We start from the raw sequence: 23,564 nt of genomic DNA, 5'->3' as shown, positions 1-23,564 counted from the left end.
CAAGCGGACATTACACTGCTGTCATTTTATTCTGAGCAGGGCATTTGCGTTAATTGCGTCAAATATTTTAACGTGATTAATTTTAAAAATTAATTACCGCCCGTTAACGCGATAATTTTGACAGCCCTATTTATAATTTCTCTTTACCTAAAAAAAATAAATAAATGATTTATCCGATTACTCAATTAATCGATGGAATTTTCAGTAGCATGTTCGGTTACTAAAATATTTGATTGCTGCAGCCCTAGATATCAGTGTTGGGTTTTTGGAGTTGGACAGTATCGGGATATCGGTTAAAAAGCCATTATCAGACAACTCTACTTGTGAGTATTGTTATGTTGTCTTCCAATATGTTGAGTGCTTGTGTTACAATATCATTAAATGTTTCGAAGAATGTTAGCTACATATCTGCATAATTACATCACGGCCATGTATGTCAAATCTATATATGCTAATGTACTTGGATTCCATTGACGCATCTGTGAATCGATGCCATTGACGGCCATGGACGTCCAAATTTTTTCCCATTCATTTTCAATGGGTAAAAAAAAATCAATCACACGTTAATAGGACGTGTTCCCCAAATGTCCCCGAATCCATTGACGCTTATGGAGGGTGCTGCCAAACTTCCCATTCATTTCCAATGTCATTTAATCATGTTTTTTCATTCTATTGATGTTAATGTACTTGGATTCCATTGACGCCTATGTAAGCCCATAGCATTGACTTCCATGGACGTCCAAAAATTTTCCCATTCATTTTCAAGGGCAAAAAAAAACAACAATTTCCACTCAACAGGAAATGACCAGATATCAATACGACGTGTCCCACAAACGTCCCCGATTCCATTGACGCTTATGGAGGGTGCTGCCATTGACGTCCATAGAGGTCCAAACTTCCCATTCATTTCCAATGGCATTTAATCATGTTTTTTCATTCTATTGATGCTAATGTACTTGAATTCCATTGACGCCTATGTAAGTCGATACCACTGACGTCCATGGACGTCCAAATTTTTTCCCATCCATTTTCACAGGCAAAAAAAATATATATTTCCCCTCATCAGGAAGTGACCAGATATCAATACGACGTGTCCCACAAATGTCCCCGATTCTATTGACACTTATGGAGGGTGCTTCCAATGACGTCCATGGACGTCCAAATTTTTTCCCATTCATTTTCAATGGCAAAAAAAAAAAATGTCCCCAAATCAACAGGCAGTGACCTGATATTGTCCCCGAAATATGCCCAAGCCAACCTGGGTGGGGTTAAGATCTTTATCACCACAGAGCAAAGACCCAGGGTAATTTCTCCAGAAATTGCAGTTTCTAGTTACACATTGCACTCTTTTCAGCACACAAGCCAATACAAAAGTTACCTGTCAATTTATCGGTTGTATGAATGACTCACCATGAGCCTCATGTTCTGGCTTGTCAGCACTCTGGCAATAAGCTCCCTTCTCTGTGAGCAAAGCCACAAGGCTCTGCGTGACCAAAAAGGATGCTGGGTGCTCACTACAGTCCCTCGCCTGCTGTTGCTGCTGCTGGGCCGCCAGACTGACTGTTAATACAGCTTGCTGCTGTGCAATACTACTGGATATATGTACTCCTGTTGCCGCTGCCATCAAATCCTACAAGATGAAATGATGATTAATTTGCTGGTAGTCACATTTACAAAAAGGATGGGTTCAATACTCATGTAAATAATTTGTTCTTCCTGTGGAGAAAGCCATAACGCGAGTTCTCTGAATAAGGTTTTACTGACCTGAGTGCATATCTCCACTAGCTGCCTGTAGGCAGCTGGGCTGTGGGACACCACGCTGCCTATGGCTGCCGTCAGGAAACTGAGGCAACTGGAGTTGCCGCGCTCAGAGGCTAGCTCCTCGCCGCCGGATCGTCTGTCCGAACATGTGTTAGCCCTGCCTGCCGTGGCGAGCGTCATCAGACGCACCAGGATGCGTATGTCCGCAAGGCCCAACGAGTCCAGTCCGCTGGACGGGCTGACAAAAATGAGGTGTAGCTTCACATGAAACCAGAAATGTATGGGCGGATTTACCTGCAAGCAGTCGTGGAAAGGGCTCGCATCACCATGCCATATGCTAGCAAGATCTGAGCTGTGGAGGTCACTCTTCTTAGAGCTTTTAGTCGGTCGTGAGAGTCTCTCAGAGATAAGGCCTGTTGCCCCAAACTCAGTGAGAACTTCTGCTCAACAATAGCGTTCCCTAGTGGTGAGACATAGTACAGAAAATTGTATGGTCCGTGAAGTTGGCACTCTATCAGAGACAAATTTAGAGAAAAAAATGTCATTCGTTTGTGCTAGGTTTGTGCTCATTTGTGCTGATCTTTTTTTATCTGTGCTGCAATCCTTTTTGAGATTTTAACAATTCTTTTATTGGTCAATCTGAGGTCAACCGACCCCCATTTTCATTAAAAATAGCTAAAAATGGTGCTAATCATTTGTGCAACGTGTGTGCTGTAAAAATTTTCGTTGGTGTTGCTATCGTAATTGAAATATTAATTTCGAGTGATGATGTCACGCAGCCCCCCATTTACTGCAAAATGGACCCAAAATGGTGCCATTTGGTTATGTTATGTGCTGTAAAAATTTTGGTTTGTATTGCTATTGTTTTATAGATATTATTTTTGAGTGAATCGGAGCACCTCCGTCGCGGCTGACGAAGTGTACCAACTCTCTCAATAACAGAGGGGCGTCCCAAAAACTAGCGCAAACGTAGCAAAAATGAAGAGCACCGCTTTGGGTCCATTTTGCAGTAAATGGGGGGGCTTGATATTAATTTCGAGTGATGACGTGATCTGCAGCCCCCCCATTTACTGCAAAATGGAGCCGAAGGCGGGCTATTTGTTTGTGCTAGTTGTTGGGACACCCCTCTGTTATTGAGAGATTCGGTACACTTCGTCAGCCACGACGGAGTTGCTGCGATTGATGTCATCACTCGAAATTAATATCGCAATATCTATAAAACGATAGCAGCATGAACAAAAATTCTTACAGAACAAACGTAGTATAAAGGAATTGCACCATTTCGGGTCCATTTTGCAATAAATATGGGGTTAGATAACGTCATCACTCGAAATTAATGTCTCAATATCTAAAACACGATAGCAGCACAAACAAAAATTTTTACAGCACAAAGCAGCACAAACATAGCACAAACGATTGACACCATTCTTAGCGATTTTTAATCAAAATGGGGGGGCTGGTTGACCTCAGATTGACCTATAAAAGAATTGTTAAAATCTCAAAAAGGATAGCAGCACAAAAAAAAAAAAAATAAATAAAAATTCAGCACAAATCAGCACAAACCTAGCACAAATGAATGACAATTTTTTTGTAAATTTGTTGTTTGACCTATAAAAACTGCTAATATCTTAAAAACGATAGCAGCATAAATACATTTTTTCAGCACAAACGAATGAAATAATTGTTCTATAAATTTAAATCTGATGGGGGGGCAACTTCATGGCGGTTTTGCAGTTTATAGCCATTACTGCCATAACTTAGTGAAAAACAGGTTACTCTCTTTTATTAGCACCAACTGTAGGTGAAACCAACAGAAGGTGGAAGCTATGTATTCAGTTCCGAATTTCTATCTTTCAGACAACTCCAGAACAAATAAAGGGATTATCAAACTTGGTTGTAGTAAGAATCGGAAGAGGTGATTAAATTTTGAGGTAATGAGGTCAAAGGGGTCAGAAAAGGAACTCAAGGATGAACACACAACATAACTAGTGTGTGCAAACTAATACGAGACGGTATTGTTGGCCAAACTACCTTTGGGATTAGCCTTCAGGGGGTCTGCCGAAGTATAAACCATAGCTCCCAGTGGATCAGGCTCTGTAAAGGCAATGGGGTCCGGTACCAGCTTCTTTTCATTTAGTCCTAACGGTCTCAATAAAAGCCCAAAGTCCTCCAGTCCTGTCAGTCTGTCTTCGTCACACTCTTCTTGGAGGTTAATTTCCCAGTCATCTGAGGAAAGGCATATTGTTCACATTAAACAGTATGGTAACAATATTATTAAAAATATTTCAGTAAATGTAGCCTAACTCACCGTCAGAGGTACTGTCCAAACGGCCGATTAGATCACTCGTCAGGCCTTTAACCCTAAAATAATAGGCAATAGTATTGAGGCACTAAATGGCAGAACTAGGATCAGGTGACTGGGACAAAGCACCAGTAACAATGTATTTTGTTTTGAGTAATATGTTTTCAAGAACTAGCAAAGACAACAATATTTAAGTTCAAGCTTTGTTTAAGTGGCATACCTGTATACATGTCAATTTCAATTCAATTTCAGTTTATTCACACGTCACAAAATACAATACACGGTGTATAAAAACAAATATATGTATATATATATACAATTACCGTATTGGCCCGAGTATAAGACGCTGTATTTTTTGCATTCAAATAAGACTAAAAAAGTGGGGGTCATATTATATTCGCGGTCTAGACATTTTACCCATTCACGACGCTAGATGGCACCAGATATCATTGAAGCGAATGCTGAACTTGAGTAATGTTCTGTCATGACAGATCTCAGCTACTCTCATGTTTAACCAGTTTGCATTATTTTATTGCAATGTTTTTCCTTATTCAGATTTGTTTCAAGACTACAGTGACAGTTAGACCTCACTTTGATGGTTATTGCAGTTATTGCAATTTTGTTGTTTTATCACAATAGATTGGTTTATTTACATTTCAAAAACCAGAAGCGATTTATTTATGAATGTGATTGCACTTTAGTTTACATATTTAAAGGCTACTTAAAGCAATTAATATGGGGTCGTCACACACTTTAAAGGGCAAGTTCGGAATTTTTGGCATTAGGCTTAATCTTCGAGTTAGCGAAGGTTTAATTAGTCGGTGGACAGCAAATTCCGTGCAGTTAGGTATTTTTTAGTTTCAGGGCTCCGGAGTAGCTAAGCTACTGCGAGTCAATGGGCCCGTCCTAGAATGCCAATAAAAAAATGATATTAACAGCTCTAACATAGTCTAATTCAAAATGCAGATCGTTGTTTAAAATACTCTTGCGGCCAAAACAATGTCACACCAAACTGCAGTAATTCATTTATTTCTGCGGGACTATTTTTTGTGCTTCGGCCACTCATGCTTATGCTGCATTCGAGAAAGGTGGGAAGTCAGACTTATCCCACTCAGATGGTACCAGTTGCGACTAGCTTAGCCACTCCGGGGCCGTGAAATTAATAGACAGCTAACAAACTGCACGGAATTTGTTGAAATCAACTCTACCAACTAATTAAACCCCCGCTAACTCGAAGATTGAGCTTAATGCTAAAAATACTGAACTTCTGCTTTAAAAGCACTGAAAAATTAACACTTACAGCCAATCCTCCCAGTTTAAATAAGCTGGACGCCTAGCCTTTGTAAATGGCAGACAATGAATTAATAATAAATATTCTCTTTATTTAGAAAATAAATAAATAAACCTAGTTTTCCGACTGGTTGGCGACAAGTCCAGTATCTATCCCACTACAGTCAGCCCTTTTCAGAGATGTCACTCAACGTCCGGATGACTTCCGGGTTAGCGATAAATCCCCAAAGACCTGAATGTTCCTGTGTCTAGCGTGCCCAGCGTCATCAATAAGTGTCATGGCACTGTGGCTAACCTCCGTAGAGAAAAGAAAAATTGAAGAGAGAGTTCAACGAAAGATTGGCCAGATGGTGGATAAAGAACCTCGAGTCCGGATGGTGGATAAAGAACCTCGACTAACATCCAAACAACTTCAAGCTGTCCTGCAGTCCGAGGGTACAACAGTGTCAACCCGTATCTCTGGTCAGATGAGCCAAATGTAGAGCTTTTTGGGAAAAGGCATCAACATGGAGTTTACAGGAAAAAAAACAAGGCCTTCAAAGAAAAGAACACGGTCCACACAGTCAACATGGCGGAGGTTCCCTGACGTTTTGGGTTTGCTTTGTTGCCTCTGGCTAAGGACTGCTTGAACGTGGGCATGGCATTATGAAGCCTGAAGACTACTAACAAATTTTGCAGCATAATGTAGGGCCCAGCGTGAGAAATCTGGGTCTCCCTCAGAGGTCATGGGTCTTGCAGCAGGAAAATGACCCAAAACACACTTCAAACAGCACTAGAAAATGGTTTGAGAGAAAGGACTGGAGACTTCTAAAGTGGCCAGCAATGAGTCCAGACCTGAATCCCCATAGCACACCTGTGGACAGATCTGAAAATGGCAGTTTGGAGAAGGCCCCCACCAAATCTCAGAGACCTTGAGCAGTTGGTCAAAGAAGAATGGTCTAAAATTCCAGCAGAACATTGTAAGAAACTCATTGATGTATACCAGAAGCGGTTGTTCGCAGTTATTTTGTCTAAAGGTTGTGCTACCAAGTACTAGGCTGAGGGTTCCAAAACTTTTGTCCAGCCCATTTTTGGAGTTTTATCATGATTTTATTTTTTTCCCTCCATTCTCTTTTGTGTTTTTTAATTGAAAGCAAAATAAATGAAGATATTACTACCAAAGCATTTGTAATTGCAATCATTTTCTTTGAGCATTATCTGACAGAATTGCAGGGGTGCAATACTTTTGGCCAGCACTGTAACAAAGTGAGGCTTTACACACAAGTGGGTCGCTACTAGCTTTATTAACGTTACTTAGCTTCTCTTACCTCCTAATCTAGAGATGTTCAATATAGTTCAATCTGAAATATCTATACACATAGCAAGACAACATACAGCCTTGTCGTAAATAATATTAATCTTCATTATATCATTCGAAATGTTATGTTTTTTTCCTTGTAGATTCCGGTGGTCCATATGAAGTCAACGGAGTTTCACAGAAGGATACACTCCTATCGGCAAAATTATATGGGAAATATGATACTGTCTGTCATTTCATCTGTTTACTGTACCTTTCACTCCTGGAACTCGGGTCATTGGAATTGGTAGCAAGGTACTTTTCCCTGCAGGAGGTGCAGAGGAGGTAGAAGGGGAAGTTGGAGCCGCATTCCCCTTTAAACCAGACGTCGACGTAGGCGCCGGTGCTGTCGTATCCCTTGCGAGCTGCACTCTGGCCACATCCAGGATGTCGACGCTTGATGTGGTTATTAAATTGTAGGGTGAGAGTGCTGCATAGTTCGCACTTCACCATTGGACTGTGTTCTTCCCCGCTCTGATAGGAAAAGATACATAATTTATTTCATTTCATTCATAACTCTCAGTGCTATAGACCCTACCCACGTGACGTCACAACTCCTTCCTCCTGACTGGTGCCGCCCAATTGTCCGTCAACACATTATGTTTACCTGTTACGGCTACGTACATTCCTCCTATTTACGACGTGTTTTTCTGCTCGTTAACATTAATAATCAAAATGGTGAAGGCGTGTGTGGCGGTTGGTTGCAATAACAGAGAAGATAGACTGAGAAGACGGAGAGACTTGAAGTTCTACCGGATTCCGAGAGACCCGGAGGGAAGAGAGCGAGATGGGCTGCTGCAATTCGACGAGAAAACTGGGCTCCAAACGATGACCACAGATTATGTAGTAGTCATTTTATATCTGGTAAGATCCATTTAATATATATTTAGAGGGTTTTGGGCTGACAACCACAATTAAGATCATTGCTAGGCTAATCGCCGACAACATACACGTATGTATGTAGTGAGAGTGCTATCGCTAAACCATATAAACATTAAAAGCCCTAACTCCATTGACAAACGACATGAAATACATTAGACTTGACAGTGGATGTTAGCAATAACAAAAGATTTTGAATTGAAAATTTCGTAACTCACCTTTCCAAGCACAAGATAGATTCCTGCCGAATTTTCGTGGACGAGGACCTGTTTCACCCAACCAGCAACAAAGTATTTATAAGCCTCCAAGCTCTTAAAGTTTTTCAAACTTTCATGAGAATAGGCTGATTTTGTGTGGACAAGAAAGTTGTACATATCAGGGTAGCTAGCAGATGTCAGGCAAATACGGCGGAGACAGCGGGTCGAAAAACATCGATTTAGGCATCAAATATGGATCTGGCGAATGGATAAACTGAAGCTTTTCCACATAACGCCTTTTATGCAACGCATCAAGTGAGTTCACGGCATCCGAAAGCACCGGGTCTTCCATGAAATGCATTATAAATTGCTCGATCAATTGAGACCATTGATAATACAGACACAAAATGACGGACAAGGGGGCGGAACCATACAGCGAGCACGTGATTTTGTGACGTCTGTGGGTAGGGTCTATTGACAATGATAGACATCCAATCAAGTGGCTCTTATCATCTTTATGCTGTGAATTTAATTAGTTTGTACTAACTAGTAGCTGTCCAATACATTTCCGATGTCAGCCACCCGGTTCAAATGGATTGGACATCTATTGGCGTCATTGAAGCCGATGAGTTAGATTTGAGTAAAACCTGTTGCATCAATACCTCCGCTATGTGTAGAGTATCTCTCTCCAGGCTGAAAAAGGGGGTTAGCATGTCCTCGTACGTCTCTTCGTGGTATACGTCGTCCATATATCCAAGCTCGGATTCCTCCTCCGTGGAGAAAGGATGAAACTCCACGTATTCCGGCCAATCGGTTGCGTTTTGCTGATACAACTGCGGGATGGGGCTGGGTGACGGCAAATCTGAAGAGATGGGAACTCCTTTAAAACAAAAGATAGAATGGAAAATGATAAAAATTAGTTGTAATTCATCAAAATCCTATCATTTGAGAGGCAAACTACCTAATACGACCCTAATTGTTCATCTGTTGTTTCATTCGATAGCTGTACTAAGTGGTTCCATACCATACATTTCCCTGCTGCTTGAATCCCGTTTCAGTCGGTCGTTTTTTCTAAAGCTGTGGCACTGAGTTTGAATTTCTAACACTTTTTTTTTTCAGCTTTAAAATTCAGCCGCAAAAAAAAATCACGAGCAAAGAGCCGGTCGCCAAAAATTCTGTTACAAAAAAATTCAGTCACAGGGAGAAGCAATCGGTCATAGTCTCATTTCATTAGACATCCAGGCCATCAAGTTAGGGTACTCGCGCTCCACTGGTCATGTGACACAGACTCAAGGTTATTGGTGTCATCCCGCAGAGAAGAAGAAGTAGAAGAAGCGGCCACAGCAGCAGACATTAGGTAAGCTATGTCTTTAGTGAGTATGATGACTCACAGTACATTAAAAGTCATATCATATCAAGTTGTGATTCTTGCGAGTATGGAAACGAGACAGTGATCGATTGCTTTTCTCTGGTGACCTGGATGTAGCAATTGAATTTTTTTAGGATGAATTTCGATGCTGAAAAAAATATTCTGAGTTATAATTTCAATGTTGAAAAAAAAAAAAAAAATCAGTGTAAAAAGTTAAAATTCAAACTCTAGTAGCACAGATTTACTTCCATAAGCTGCTTTGCTCCTCTACGCCACACTCAATGAATTTCGGTGTGAGGCTTTTTGGATTTCCAAAAGATCCTGTTCACCGCGAATAATGGGGAAAAACATATCCGACAATCAAGAGATCATTGGACGAATGACAAAGTGAGTAAGCTCGGTCCGATAATAGGAATTATGACGTCATCACGATAAATCCAATAACATTATTAATAGGACCGATAATATGTACTGTGCTGGCTTTACAGTTTAGACTAAAGTTTACACACTAATATGGCAAATCAGTTGAGCATTTGCGGGGCATTGCTGCCACCTGCTGGTCAGAATAATTCGCTGCATCTATTTTTTTGTTACAATAGTTTGGTTCATTCACTTACACATTGCAGTGTCTAGCGGTAGCATTGACAGTCGTGAATTCTTTCTATTATGTTTCCGCCTCGTTAATATATGTCTAAGTATTTTATGTTTACTACAACACAGGGGTGGGCAATTAATTCCACAAAGGGCCGCAGTGGGTGCAGGTTTTTGTTGCAACCCATTAAGAGGACACCTTTTCACCAATCTGCTGTTTTACAAGTGCAATCAGTCGATTGCAGTCAGGTGCTTCTCATTTCTGCTGAAACCGCATTGGTTAAACTATCTGTGCTGGGTCAGTTGGAACAAAGACCAGGACCCACTGCGGCCCTTGAGGAGCGTTTTGCCCACCCCTGCTATAACATATGGATGTGCAACATATGTTTACTTCTGTGGTGAAGGGTCATATGTACAGAACTTCATAAGTTGTTGTGTTATAGAAGCCAGCCAATGCTTTAGTAGCTCAAGCTAGTGTGCTATGCTATACATATAATAGTTGTGTATATAAGTGTATTGTGCAGTTTGTTGTATATTGAGTATCTAATATGTGTATTTTTCTGTTGTACTTTCACAATATTAAGACGAGTATCTTCCCATAAAAGCAAGAAAAGACCAAGCCTTGTGGTTTATGGAAGTGCATTCATTCTTAGCTGGTTGTCGGGTAGTGCAGAAGTGAAACGCACTGTTTTGTTCATGTCATTATGAAAAAATCTGGTGAGATCAAAAGCTAATCCATGTTGAATCCACCACTAGATTTTTTTTAAACCTCCAGGTGTTCAAAAACACAGGTTATACATTTAAAAAATTATATATTTATTATCGGTTATCGATATCGGTATCGGCTTTGAGGAGCAGGAAGTTATCAATATCGGTTTCAAAAAATGGATATCGTGCACCCCTAGTGACAATGCTCCCTTTCCACCGAGAAGGCCACTCGGCCGACGACCGGCGGCTTGTCGCGCACCATGGTAGCCGGCCGATAAAGACGTGCCAGCCTATAGAGTGCTATACTCGGCTTGAGCTCGGGCAGCCACGCACTCCGACGTCGACCAGTTTGTCCACCGACAATGCACCATTTTTGGCGTTCATGCCCCTCTGCGTCCCCGGCGACGAGCACTGTCTGCGTGCTGGGGCCGCAGCAGAACGACGAGCCGAAATTTGCTCACTATCGGGGGCTGACCAATCAGTGAGGACAATCAACCCCCCAGCCGTGTGTGACATGAGTCGGGATAGTTTTGTGTGATTGTTTGTTTTCAAAATGCGAGGAAAAGACTTGGAACAGCCGCTGAGTTCGGGTTAGAATGTCGCCTTGATCTCATGCCTCCTGTTTTGTTTACACTCTTTTCTCGGTCTCCAAAGACGGGCAGGGAAATGACAAAAGCCGGACTAACGCCGGTGGCATAAAATACCATTTGGGAGGATTAAGAAGTCGGCAGTTTTTTTATGCAGTAATTTAGCCCTGCCGTACTGAATAAATGCATTTATAATATTTCATATTCCATTTAGTACAAAGTTGTTATTTGTCATGACCATACAATTTATTGCGCAATTGGGTAAAATACTTAGATGAAAAGAATATCCTGGAAAAAATATTGGAGTAGAAAGATAAAAACAATGATGACATTTTGCTGCTCCCTGTCACATTTTCCTCACTCTGAATCTTCCCCTCATCTTCCACTGAATCTAAAATCAGCTGAAATCGTTACTCTGCCCACGTCATTATCCAGATGGAGGCGCTAAACGATATAACCACAGGCGGAGCTAAACGGCAGATTCAGAGGCTCATTTTCGTCATCCGTGCTTTGCCAAAATGTTCTATATAGTCGAATCGTCTCAAAATATGATTTTGATTCACATAATAATGCTATTTAAGATTTTTTTTATCGTGTCATAGGCACTTTAACGTGACAACACTGTCTTCAAACTGGTTTCTGTGCAGTTAAAACAGTTGCAATTACACACCAAGCATTTCGCTCCTGCTCATATTCAGTTTTTAGTCTAACGACAGCTAATTTAATCTGTAGTAGAGCATGAAGTCAATGTACCGGCGTGCTTTTTTTTTTATCCCTAGCCGGGCCAATTTGTTTGCCATGCCATCATTTTTTTATTTTATTTTTTTTGGTAAGCCCATTTAGCAATAAACAGCTGCAGTCTGAATGTAATGTGTGTAATTGTTGTTTGTCCCATTCAGAATTGTTCCACAGCAAACATGTTGTACCAGTGTTTAGGTTCTCTTCCAATCACTATAACAGTATGTTAGGTAGTAAACTGTGAAGGTTTGACTATTTACCTGGCCTCCGAAAAGAAGTCCTTTGAGTTGGGCCTGAACGCCGCCGCCTTGCAGGAGGAGGTCTGTTCCTTGTCAGGTGGAAATCTAAGAAGTTCTCTCGCTCGATCCAGTCAAGACGCGCTGTAAAGCTGTTGACATAAAATTCATATGGTGTTATGATTTTATTTGTGATGAAAAAATGTGCTGTAAATCGCAGACCTCTCGGTAGGTTGACTCGCTGGGCGTTCGGGGCACTGCACCGTCTCTGGTCCATCGGAGGACGGTGTGTCGGGGTCAACCTCCTGCCTGGGTGACTCGGCGGTCTGTTGTTCTTCCGTCAGGGGGTGCTCCAGCATCCAGCTGGCTAACACCTCAATGGTGCGAGAGTCCAGCTCACCCGCAACATCTATGGGACGGTGTTGGAGTTAAAAACAAAAGATGGATGATGGAGTACAGGAAAGGACTTGCAGATTGACGTTGTGGCTTTACCTTCAGAATAATCAATGGAATCAATACTGAGCAGCAAATTCTTTGATAAAACTTGAAAATCATAATAAAGTGGTACTTCTACTTACGAACGTCACTACAAACTAAATTTTCAGGTTACGACACATACTGCCTCTTGTTACGAAAGAAATTTCAGGATGCGAGAGGCATCCATTTGGCCAAGAGGGACCTCTACTGTATGTGTGTATCTAGACATGTGCCGGTTACCGGTTTCAAGATTTACCGTGGTATGAAAACGTCACGGTTTCAAAACCACTAAAATTTTCCGTCACACCGTAGTACGGCATTAACTTTTTTTTTAGGGCTGTCGAAAGTATCGCGTTAACAGGCTGTAATTAATTTTTTAAATTAATCACATTAAAATATTTGACACATTTAATGCACATGACCCGCTCAAACAGATTAAAATGACAGAACAGTGTCATTTGCACTTGTTATGTTTTTTTGTGTTTTGTCGCCCTCTGCTGGCGCTTGGGTGCGACTGATTTTATGGGTTTCAGCACTATAGTGTAATTATTGACATCAACAATGGCGAGCTACTAGTCTATTTTTTTATTTAAAGTTTTACAAATTTTATTAAAACGAAAAAATTAAGAGGTGTTTTAGTATAAAATTTCTATAACTTGTACTAACATTTGTCTTTTAAGAACTACAAGTCTTTCTATCCATGGATCGCTTTAACAGAATGTTAATCTTGTTGATTTATTGTTATAATAAACAAATACAGTACTTATGTACAGTATGTTGAATGTATATATCCTGCTTGTGCCTTATCTTTCCATTCCAACAATAATTTACAGAAAAATATGGCATATTTTATAGATGGTTTGAATTGCGATTAATTACGATTAATTAATTTTTAAGCTGTGATTAACTCGATTAAAAATTTTAATCGTTTGACAGCCCTACTTTTTTTATGTCTCAAAAATGCAGCGAGAAATCTGTGGCTTTGAGTGGCAGCGCTCACCCCCCTCTATGGTTGTTGCTCTGTCCTGTGTCTGTCGGTGACAATGAACTTTTTCCCCCTCAAAAAAGACAAAAGTCGCTCGTATGGGACTACTTCGCCTACCGAAAAGAAACTGACTGTCGCAACTTAGAGCAGGAAGGACAGCCAACATGCTTGCGGACGGTGGTTGCCAAGGGAAGCAACACCTCCAACATGATTTCACATTTACGTGACCATCATCCGTCACTTTACACAAAATTTAAGGTAAGTAAACGCTGTAAAGAACATTTCCCACCAGCTACGAAAGTTCGAAAGTAAAACAAATACTACAGTACAACGTAAGCTTGTTAATGAGGCAGATAACATGGCTAGTTAGAATGCCAAGATGGCTAAGTAGTTTCCGCTCTACCATTAGCCTACTTTTGTAAGGTCCTCTGCCATTGTAAACATCTGTTCAAAATAACATTTTCAGAATACAGCCTGTGGTGTTTTTTCTCTCTAGCGCCTTTCTGTGTTGAGAGAGGGTGTGTGTGTTGTGTATAATGTGTAAATAATGATATGAGTCATACACACGCACTCCGTCTCTTACTCTCGCATTCCATAAATGTTCAATTAATATTAGTAGTATTAGTGGTATGTGTTTGACATAAAATCAATTTGATCATATATTGTTTAAGTCCACTCCTATATTACCAAAGATTCTTGTTCTAATGTTGAGCAACTTGAGCCGGGCTTTAGTCTATAAGTTCTATTTATTTCAATTTTATTTAAAATATTTCAGTTACCTATTTTTTGTTATTGAGTTATTTTAACATATTCATGTTGATGTTCCAATTTCCAAAAACAAAACAAAAAAAAATCCTGTTTAATGGAAACATTTCTTTATTTGTATTTTCACTAGGGCTGTCAAACGATTAAAATTCTTAATCGAGTTAATCACAGCTTAAAAATTAATTCATCGTAATTAATCGCAATTCAAACAATCTATAAAATATGCCATATTTTTCTGTAAATTATTGTTGGAATGGAAAGATAAGACACAAGACTGATATATACATTTAACACACTGTACATAAGTACTGTATTTGTTTATTATAACAATAAATCAACAAGATGGCATTAACATTAACATTCTGTTAAAGCGATCCATGGATAGAAAGACTTGTAGTTCTTAAAAGATAAATGTTAGTACAAGTTATAGAAATTTTATATTAAAACCCCTCTTAATGTTTTCGTTTTAATAACATTTCTAAAATTTTCAATCAAAAAATAAACTAGTCGCCCGCCATTGTCGATGTCAATAATTACACAATTCTCATAGTCATAAAATAAGTCGCACCCAAGTGCCAGCCGTGGGCGACAAAACTCCAAAAAAACACAAGTAACAAGTGCACATGACTCTATGCTGTCATTTTAATCTGTTTGAGCGGGGCATGTGCGTTAATTGCGTCAAATATTTTAACGTGATTAATTTAAAAAATTAATTACCGCCCGTTAACGCGATCCAAAATAACACATTTTAGAACTATAACTGCAATACTGTGAAACCGCGGTATTTCTGCTTAAGGTTATTATACTGTAAAAATCTCATACCGGCACATGCCTACTCACATTGTAACATGTATTTGTTACATGTTTTGATTAATTTTTATGCTTTGTAAAAGAGTTATGTCTGAATTTTGGGGGGCTTGGAACGGATTAGGGCATTTACATGGAAAATACGTCTCTACTTACAGAATTTTCTGTTTACTGAACGGCGCATCACTACAACTATTATCTACTTTGTAAGTAGTGAAAAAAATGGAGTTTGTGGATATTCAACAGCAATTTCTTAAAATATTGTGAGCCATTTTATTTGTATGAGTCAATAAGAAACACAAAAACGCAGGGCTAAATATGACACGAGAAAGCATGCGAAACAGTGTGTTGGCACTGTATACAAAGCAATAGTAGTACCTGCAGCCTCCATGGCGCAGTAGATATGTCTCATAGTGAATCCCATTTCTAGCAAGCGGCTGGTGACAAACATTTGTGTCCGCTCTGGTGATGAAACAGAAAAAGAAAAGTGGACTAACACAAAAAGAAAAAAGAAAAAACAGAAAAATGACGCCATATTTTAATTTGCAATGTCTTTCATTTAAAGCAACACTTGATAACTTTTCAGTTTTGGTAGATTTTAGCGACGCCGGTGGACAAAAGCAGTAGTGTTTTGCCTTGAGGAAGACTGCGTTTCCCATGAGGACCAGGGCACACCCGCACAGTGTCGTAAAATCATCTATCGATCAAAAAAATAAATCTCCCGGTCGCCTGCAGATGGATTAAACAACATTTCTGTTTCCAGCGGCTGTGTGAAAGATGAATAGTAATAACGTAATGAATTCAGTTGTGGCTAAACAATAGCCTTAGACAGTTAGCAACTGTGTGGCTTAGCCACCCCACTCCACCCAAACTTGCGCAAAGGTTCCTGCCACCCTTCTCAAAGTTAAATAGTGCTGGTGAAAGCGGTACAGACCCCCTCAAGATCTAAAAGAGGTGTCATTCAACTATTTGTCAGTCGACATATTATCACAAATGTTATGAAAATGTTTTATAAGGGTTGAAAAGCTACCTAGTGTCACTTTAATATACAACAGAAAAAAGTGATGAGGACTAGGGATGGGAATTGATAGGATTTTTACAATTCCGATTCCATTATCGATATTGCTTAACGATTCGATTCTCTTATCGATTCTAATTTGGGGGAAAAGAAGAACAAACGTTTTGATTGGCATCGAGTTTGTTTAATCAGAAGTCACAACCTTACAAACTCACAACGAGATCAAAAGAGGCCCAAAGCCTCAATGTTAACTGTGGCAATAAGTGGCAAATACACAAGAATGTGTAACATTTTACTGAAACATTTATCTAATAGAAAAAAAAAATATTGGTATATATTGGCAGATAGGTTGTTGTTCTGCCTTTGGCAATATGTGTTAAAGCAGGGTTCCCCAAACTTTTTCCTGTGAGGGCCACATAACTTTTCCCTTCTCTGATGAGGGGCCGGGGTCAGTTTGTGACAGAAAAAGTGTGACGATTGCAGACGTGCATAAATGTAAAAAAATATTGTTTTTCAGAAAGCCACAATCAAATAACCCTTTCTGGATTCTTCACGGAATGAAAGTAAATAAAATAAAAATAATAATATAATATAATAATAATTATTAATAATAAAAACACTATTAATTAAATAGATAATAACCAAATAACCCTCTCTGAATTCTTCAAGGAAAAGGCCAGGAAATAAATAACACGATTGAGAAAAAAAATAATTTCAAAATGGCCGGACCAAATGTGGAGGCGGGCCGTATTTGGGCCGTGGGCCGCAGTTTGGGGACAGCTGGGTTAACGTTTATTATGTATCATTACATTGAAATGCATGCCTTTTAGTTTTTGTGGCGCTTACACGCTCAAGTGGGGGCGCCCTTGCGCTTCCTCACGCGAAGAAGAACGCGCTCACGTGAAGAAGAGCGCGCTTACACCCGAAGAAGAAATGCCGCATCCAAGCGGGTGAGCGAGTTAGTGAGAGAGGGAAAAACTTCTACGAGCCTACGTTCTTTGTTAATGTTAATATCTACAGAGGCAACGCCTGTATGTATCATCTTTTGTGTTGTTGTTGTTGTGTTTCCACTCGCGATCGGACACTTAAATCCAGTTGTGTAGTGGTTTGAACGATGTGCTAATGCTAGCGAACGAATGCTAACCATTTGTTATTACTGTTATTAGCAGCTAATCATCGCTGATTTACGTTGATGCAAATCTGTTTGTTATTGGGGACGAAATTGATTTGTTTCATTTCTATTCTTAGTTTCACTCTTCAAGTGATGGTTGAATAAAGTCAGCAAATTATACCAATGTCTTCTGCATCGTCATTTGGGAGCTTAGCTTGCTGTATAGCCAGGACTGAGCCTTAGCCTCTCTGTGAGGACAGCGCAGTCATATTCCCTCCCGATGCAGTTATCTCCACCTTGCAATGACTGCAAGTCGGTTTGTTGTAGTTTTTCCTCGTGAAGTGAAGACACACTTTCGAGCGTTTGAACCTACATGCTGTCATTGTTATGTTTATGGCTGCAATGCTCATGCTTACCCGTCGTAACCTTTCATTTTCACACTCTTTCCTGGTGAAGTGTAGTCAAACTTTGGAGCGAGTGGTTCTTGGCGCCATGCTAGTTTGATGCGTCTGGACAACAAGACACGTCACGACGCAATACGCGTCTTTAGGAATCGTTAAATGGATTGTTAAGGCTTTTTCATTGTGATGTCGAGGCCTCGAAACACTCGGAACCGGCTCCGAATTGGAATCGGATTTCGATTCCCATCCCTAATAAGGACCGTGATGTCCAAAATGTGGAATTAAAACCATACTTTTTTTTTTTTTTTAAAGGAAATAACACATAAAAATAAGTTATATCCTTGATCGATCTGACTCCTTATATAGAAAAACTTGTAACAGTGCTATGCACAGAACAGTGACAGTTAATTAAAAGAAATAAATTTAAATTTTAAAAAAGGCAAATGAAAAACTGCAAGGATTAATTCGAGACTCTAGGACAGACATGTCCAAAGTCCGGCCCGGGGGCCAAATGCGGGCCGTGGTCAAATTTCATCCGGCCCCCAGCCTCTGTCATAAATTCAATAACGTCTGGCCCGCACACAGACTTAATGAATTGGACAGCAGCACTGCTACCAGCATATGAAGTAGCTTACACACTATATGCTGCTCCTCATTTACCCACTAAAAGGCAGCAGCACTCTAAGCAACATTACCCCTTGTGACCCTTTACTTACAATTTTCTAAAATGGTGATAATCAACAACAAAAAAAAAAAAGTTGACTGCGTTGGCCGACGCTACAAGGATAGGTGGAAATTTGACTATTTCGTCATTAAAATACGCAACAACTGTGTCTGCCTCATTTGCAAAGAGACAGTCGCTGTTTTTAAAGAGTTCAATGTGAGCCAATATTACCAAACAAGACACGCTGACATGTACGACAAGATAACAGGGAAGATACGCAGCGAGAAATTGAAGCAACTTGAAGTTTGGTCGCAAGAGCCCAAGAGTCGAAAGAGAACGCCACACAGGCTAGTTGCGAGATTGTTGAAATCATTTAGAAAAATAATAAAGCAAATGTGACACACAAAATGGCTTGCTAAAATTTGCCTAAACATATTGTTCTACGTAAAGGACGTCAGCCAAGGTCGGCCCCCCACATTTTTACCACACCAAATCTGGCCGCCTTTGCAAAACGTTTGGACACCCCTGCTTTAGTATATGTGTAGTGCTTGTGTTGGTACTACTCAAACTGAAAAGCAAACTGAAAAGCAACTTTGGGGGAACAAACTAAGAAAACAAGCTATGAGAGGCTGCATGAACGGCCGCTATGAAGCTGATGCTACCTTCCAGACTAAATTTCCAGGACGTGTTCCCCGATTTTGTGTTAGTGCTAGAAAAATGTCGGTTTTTACAGGCAGTGTAAAATCTCAGCTCTTACCCAGGCTGCTTCGAGCCTGTGTGCTGCATGGACCGGGTTCCATGAAACTGGTCTGCTGCTCTGTGAAGGCATCACACGAGGCTGAACTAGCCAGGCTGAAAGAGGATGCGGCACAGGGAGGGGCACTAACCAATCCGGTGAGCGTGGGGAAACGTGTTAGCACCATGTGTCTGAAATTAGTCACAACAGCAGGCTTAATACGTACTTTAGTATGACATACTGCATAACACAAGTTTATAATAAGTTGACTTTTACTATCTTTTACCATTTACAATCTAGGAGCAACAAAGAAAATGATAAACACCTAAGCTAAATACATTAATTAAGAAATGAACAATTACTGATAATATCGGGCGATAAAAGCATTTTAAAATGGTATCGGATCATTTCTACATTATATGTTTTGGGCCAAATATGCATGTTGCCTTCGAAGTGAATGTAGAAGGCTTAACACAACAGTTACGGCTATTGACCATTAGATGTAGGGCTGCAGCTATCGATATTTTAGTCGTCGATTAATCTATCAGCTAGTTAGTTCGAATAACTGAGTAATCGTATAAGGAACATTTGATAATGCGTTGCAGAATCGATTTTAGGAGATGTAACACAAAGGCTTGCCAAGATTGCACTGTCAAAATAGCATCAATTGTGAATACAAAATAAAATTCCCCGAGTGTTTCTTCAAACTATGCAGAATTGCACTTTAATTTAAAAATACATTAAAATACCTAAGCTGAGCCTGAAACGGTCTAAAAAATACATAAATGAGGATCTAAGTATGACAAAGAAGAATTAGCTAACTTGGATAGCTAAAGTCCGCTAGCTTAAATGCTATAAATGCTTACATTTTTTTACAATTCTCCTAAATCATTCAAACACATATTCCCACAAAAAAAAAAAAAAAAAAAAAAAAACGGCTACATAACCTATAAACTAAACTACGAATGCATTAAAAAAACATTAGCTCAAACAAGAACTTACCTTATGTTTGACTTAACAGGGAGTAGCTGCATTCAGCCATGTTAAAAGAGTTATGTCATATTCACTGTTGCCACTAGAGGGCAGTGTATCCACAAAGGCAAACACTTTCAAAACAAACCATTACAACGCCACTCTAACTAAACGAATACTCGAAGCAGCAAAATTCGAAGCTTTTTTCCAATCGAATTACTCGATTGTTAATCGATTAATCGTTGCACTACTAATTAGATGTCTCCAAACTATGATGCTTGGAATTTGTCATGTGAGCAGACCATTTGACCTAGTGATGGTGGAAAATATTACATTATGCCTTTGTGATGTATGATTGCTTCTGTGACATAGATTGTAACAACTTCTATTGTTTTTCACCTTGTTCCCATAGTTAGGAGACGCGCCTGAGTAGGGAATCGCACGAGATAACTTGTTTTGGACCATGGTACGCGCTTGAGTCCCATAAGTTAGGAGGGAATCTCACGAGATAATTTGTTTTGCACTCATAATATTTACCGTGGGAACACAACATCTGCTACCGGACAGCACAACCTCGGAGCCACGCAAGGAAAAGCCCCTTTTTCGAGGGGCTGAACCAAAAGTAGCTTTGTCATTGGACGGGGCCGCGCCGCCTGGGGGGGGAGGCTGGCCGTCTCCGCCCCCGTGTGGCGCGTCCCTACAAAAACAGGACATTTCCGGGCGACCCCTGAAGTCCACTAGCGGGTCACGTACGGATCACCTGGCTTTGTTCCTTCGCCGCCTTACCGGAGCGTTGGCTCCCGCTCATTTGTCACGGTAAGCGATTTTAATTGCTAAAGGAACACCTGGTTGTGCTGTAACGATAACGTGGGGATTCTGGGATTGACAAACTCAAATCTAGCGTCACGTTACCATTGTTTTTGATACTTGTTGCTTGCTCTTGTGGGATTATAATCAATAAATCTCATTTATTCTGCATTTTCTAATCAATAAACATTGTCTATTTTGCAAAAGTGTGCCTGTTACTGATTCACCACGAACCTGGAAATTTCGGAAAACACCTAGGCATCACAAATCACAATACGTTTAGCTATATTATGTTAAATCCACGACCGCATATATTGTTATGGCTATTGGATTTTTTGAGTTGGAAAATATCGTGATATCGGTTAAAAAGTAATTATCTGGCAACTCTAAATAAAATGCAAGCCGTCCTGCACCTCCGAACGCAAGCGCACGATGATGCCTTCGAGAAGATTCAGTCCCAACTTCTGACAGACGTACACTTTTTAATTACGGATATACAAATAGGCAAGTTGGTGTCAGCCCACAACTTAACCCCGCGAGGACTCTTATCAGGCTTACACTAGTGGAAATTCCCATGCAGCTGTGCACCAAGACCACAACAACTAATCAGCAACACAAAGCAGCTCCCATTCATATCTCATCAAAACAATAGCAGTCGCAGATCACAGCCACCCAGTATGCCACGCAATGTGAAAATAAACGAAGTGAAAATGAACAAATATGTGATTATACATGAATAAATGGAAAGATAGTAGAACAACACTTTATGTGATATTATCATGTAAGCCAAGTACTGCAACTTATTTCGTGACTCACTAACCCAAATACTCACTGAAGAAGGCTGATGGGTAGGAAAGGATTGAATTGATCAAGACTATCAGCCTGCAGGTTTGTCGGTAGTGATGAGGCCAGCTCCATGTTGGAAGACGATGCAGAGGCTTGGTTAGACTGGCCAAAGATGGCGGTGCCTTCTGAGCCAATGCTGTATAAAGAGATGGAGCTGGAGGACTTAGAAATGGGCTGGGAGGCTGAGTGGTGTCCAGATTCTGCAAAAATAAGAAGCCACTAAACGATTACAGAAATACGTAAACAATTCCAACAGTAAGATGTGTTAAATGATACAATTCACTTGCATGATTTAAAAAAGCTCCCAGTTGTCCAACTAACACGTTTGAGACATGTTTCTATCAGAATATCCTGAAGATAAACGTGAAAGCCTGCTTTTTAAATCACCTGTATGGAGGGCTCCAGATCTCACACGCTTTGCTCTTGTTGAGGACACCAACTAAACACACATTATTCGTGGACAGTATACTCTAGGGATGTTTACGCATCAATCCCTGGAGCCTGATTAATTTTTTTCGTCTCAGTGTTGATTAATTACAGATTTATTTTTTGCCTGTTGGTTGCAAGTTAGCCAAAAGAGGGCATGCATGTTCTTCAGGTTTGCTTATCATGTCTCTAGTTCTGTTCGAAAACATAAGATATTCTTCCCGCATAGCTGTTTAGTAGGCATGTGCCGGTTACCAGTTTCAAGGTTTATCGTGGTGTGAAAACGTCGCGGTTTCAAAACCACTTAAATTTTCCGCCATACCGTAGTACAGTATTAGCTATTTTTATGTCCCAAATGGGCAGCGAGAAATCCGTGTCTTGGAGCGGCAGCACTCGCGCCTCCCCCTTCAGTTGTTTCTCTGTCCTGTGCCTGTCAGTGGCACTACATCAGAAATTTTCCCCCCTCAAAAAAGACAAAGATGCTAGTGTGGGAGTACTTTGGCTACCGAAAAAAAACAGACAGCATCGGCTTAGAGGAGGAAGGACAGCAGGAACTCCAACGTTCGTTCGTTCAAAACCAGAGCATTCACAGTCGTTCTGTCCGATTTTCAGGGCATTTACAGGTCACTTGCTGTTCATTTTATGGCATTTACGGGTCATTTCCTGTTGAGTTTGAGTCACTGCCTATTCATGGGTTATTCCCAGGTCCTTTCCTGTTCTGTAACGCAAAATAAACAGGAATTGACCCATAAAATACCCCAAAATAAACAGGAAGTACCTGAAAATCAGCTGTTAAATGACCTTAAAAGGCCCAAAATTACCTCATTGCCTGGCATTGGCTGCCACTGACGGCCATAGACGTTCAATCCGTTTGAACTGGGAGGATGGCAGCGAATAAACGAATGTTCATTCGCTGCCACCCTCCCAGTTCAAATGGATTGGATGTCTACTAGTGATAAACTCATTCCAATTCACAGCAGAAGCTTATTTTTTTCTTTATTAGTCATTTTGTAGAATATCCTAGAATTATTTCCTGAGCAATGTATCGCCATATCGTCAGATCATCGTTATCGTGAGCTTTGTATCGCAAATCGTATCGAATCGTGAGGTACCAAGAGGTTCCCACTCCTAGCTAAGAGAGTTCACTCCAGCGTGTTTAGTGTGTCTAGCGATGGTAAAGCAAATACTATAACCTAAGCTTGTTAAAGAGGCAAATAATGTAGCTAGTTTCTGTGTTGAGAGAGGGTATGTGTGTCTGTGTAATGTGTAAAAAAATGATACGAGTTATACACATGCGCTCCGTCACTTACTTTCGCGCTCTATTAATATTCAACTAATTAATATTAATAGTAGTGTTGGTATGTGGTTTATATAAACAATATATAATCAAATTGATTTTAGTCTAATTTGCAAATATGGTGTGAAATATTAAAAAATCCTGTTCAATTGATTTTTTTAAAAAACCCATACATCTGAAAATAACATACTTTATAGCTAAAATTGCAATACCGTGATCCATTGAAACTGCAGTATTTTTGCTTAAGGTTATCATATC

The 23,564-nt window shown here is 40.1% G+C and overlaps 1 protein-coding gene across 2 annotated transcripts in view; it reads right to left on the bottom strand.

The window, feature by feature from the left end:
- The window catches only part of LOC130905372 (probable E3 ubiquitin-protein ligase HERC1), a 106,131-nt gene that overhangs the window by 30,163 nt on the left and 52,404 nt on the right, over window positions 1-23,564 (bottom strand). The window contains exons 41-52 of one of the 2 annotated variants that reach the window (XM_057818705.1): window positions 21,570-21,783; window positions 18,980-19,149; window positions 15,407-15,520; window positions 12,217-12,403; window positions 12,019-12,146; window positions 8,428-8,645; window positions 6,904-7,163; window positions 4,070-4,122; window positions 3,793-3,987; window positions 2,056-2,221; window positions 1,765-1,999; window positions 1,411-1,630 (exon numbers count right to left, since the gene is read on the bottom strand). In XM_057818705.1, coding sequence (XP_057674688.1) covers window positions 1,411-1,630; window positions 1,765-1,999; window positions 2,056-2,221; window positions 3,793-3,987; window positions 4,070-4,122; window positions 6,904-7,163; window positions 8,428-8,645; window positions 12,019-12,146; window positions 12,217-12,403; window positions 15,407-15,520; window positions 18,980-19,149; window positions 21,570-21,783 — 2,160 coding nt within the window. The remainder of the gene's footprint in view (window positions 1-1,410; window positions 1,631-1,764; window positions 2,000-2,055; window positions 2,222-3,792; window positions 3,988-4,069; window positions 4,123-6,903; window positions 7,164-8,427; window positions 8,646-12,018; window positions 12,147-12,216; window positions 12,404-15,406; window positions 15,521-18,979; window positions 19,150-21,569; window positions 21,784-23,564) is intronic. The other variant, XM_057818706.1, reaches the window with a different exon arrangement.

Source organism: Corythoichthys intestinalis, chromosome 17 (assembly GCF_030265065.1).
Source record: "Corythoichthys intestinalis isolate RoL2023-P3 chromosome 17, ASM3026506v1, whole genome shotgun sequence".
NCBI lineage: Eukaryota > Metazoa > Chordata > Actinopteri > Syngnathiformes > Syngnathidae > Corythoichthys > Corythoichthys intestinalis.
The sequence above is the reverse complement of the archived record's forward strand: the minus strand, read 5'-3'. Positions and strand labels throughout refer to the sequence as shown.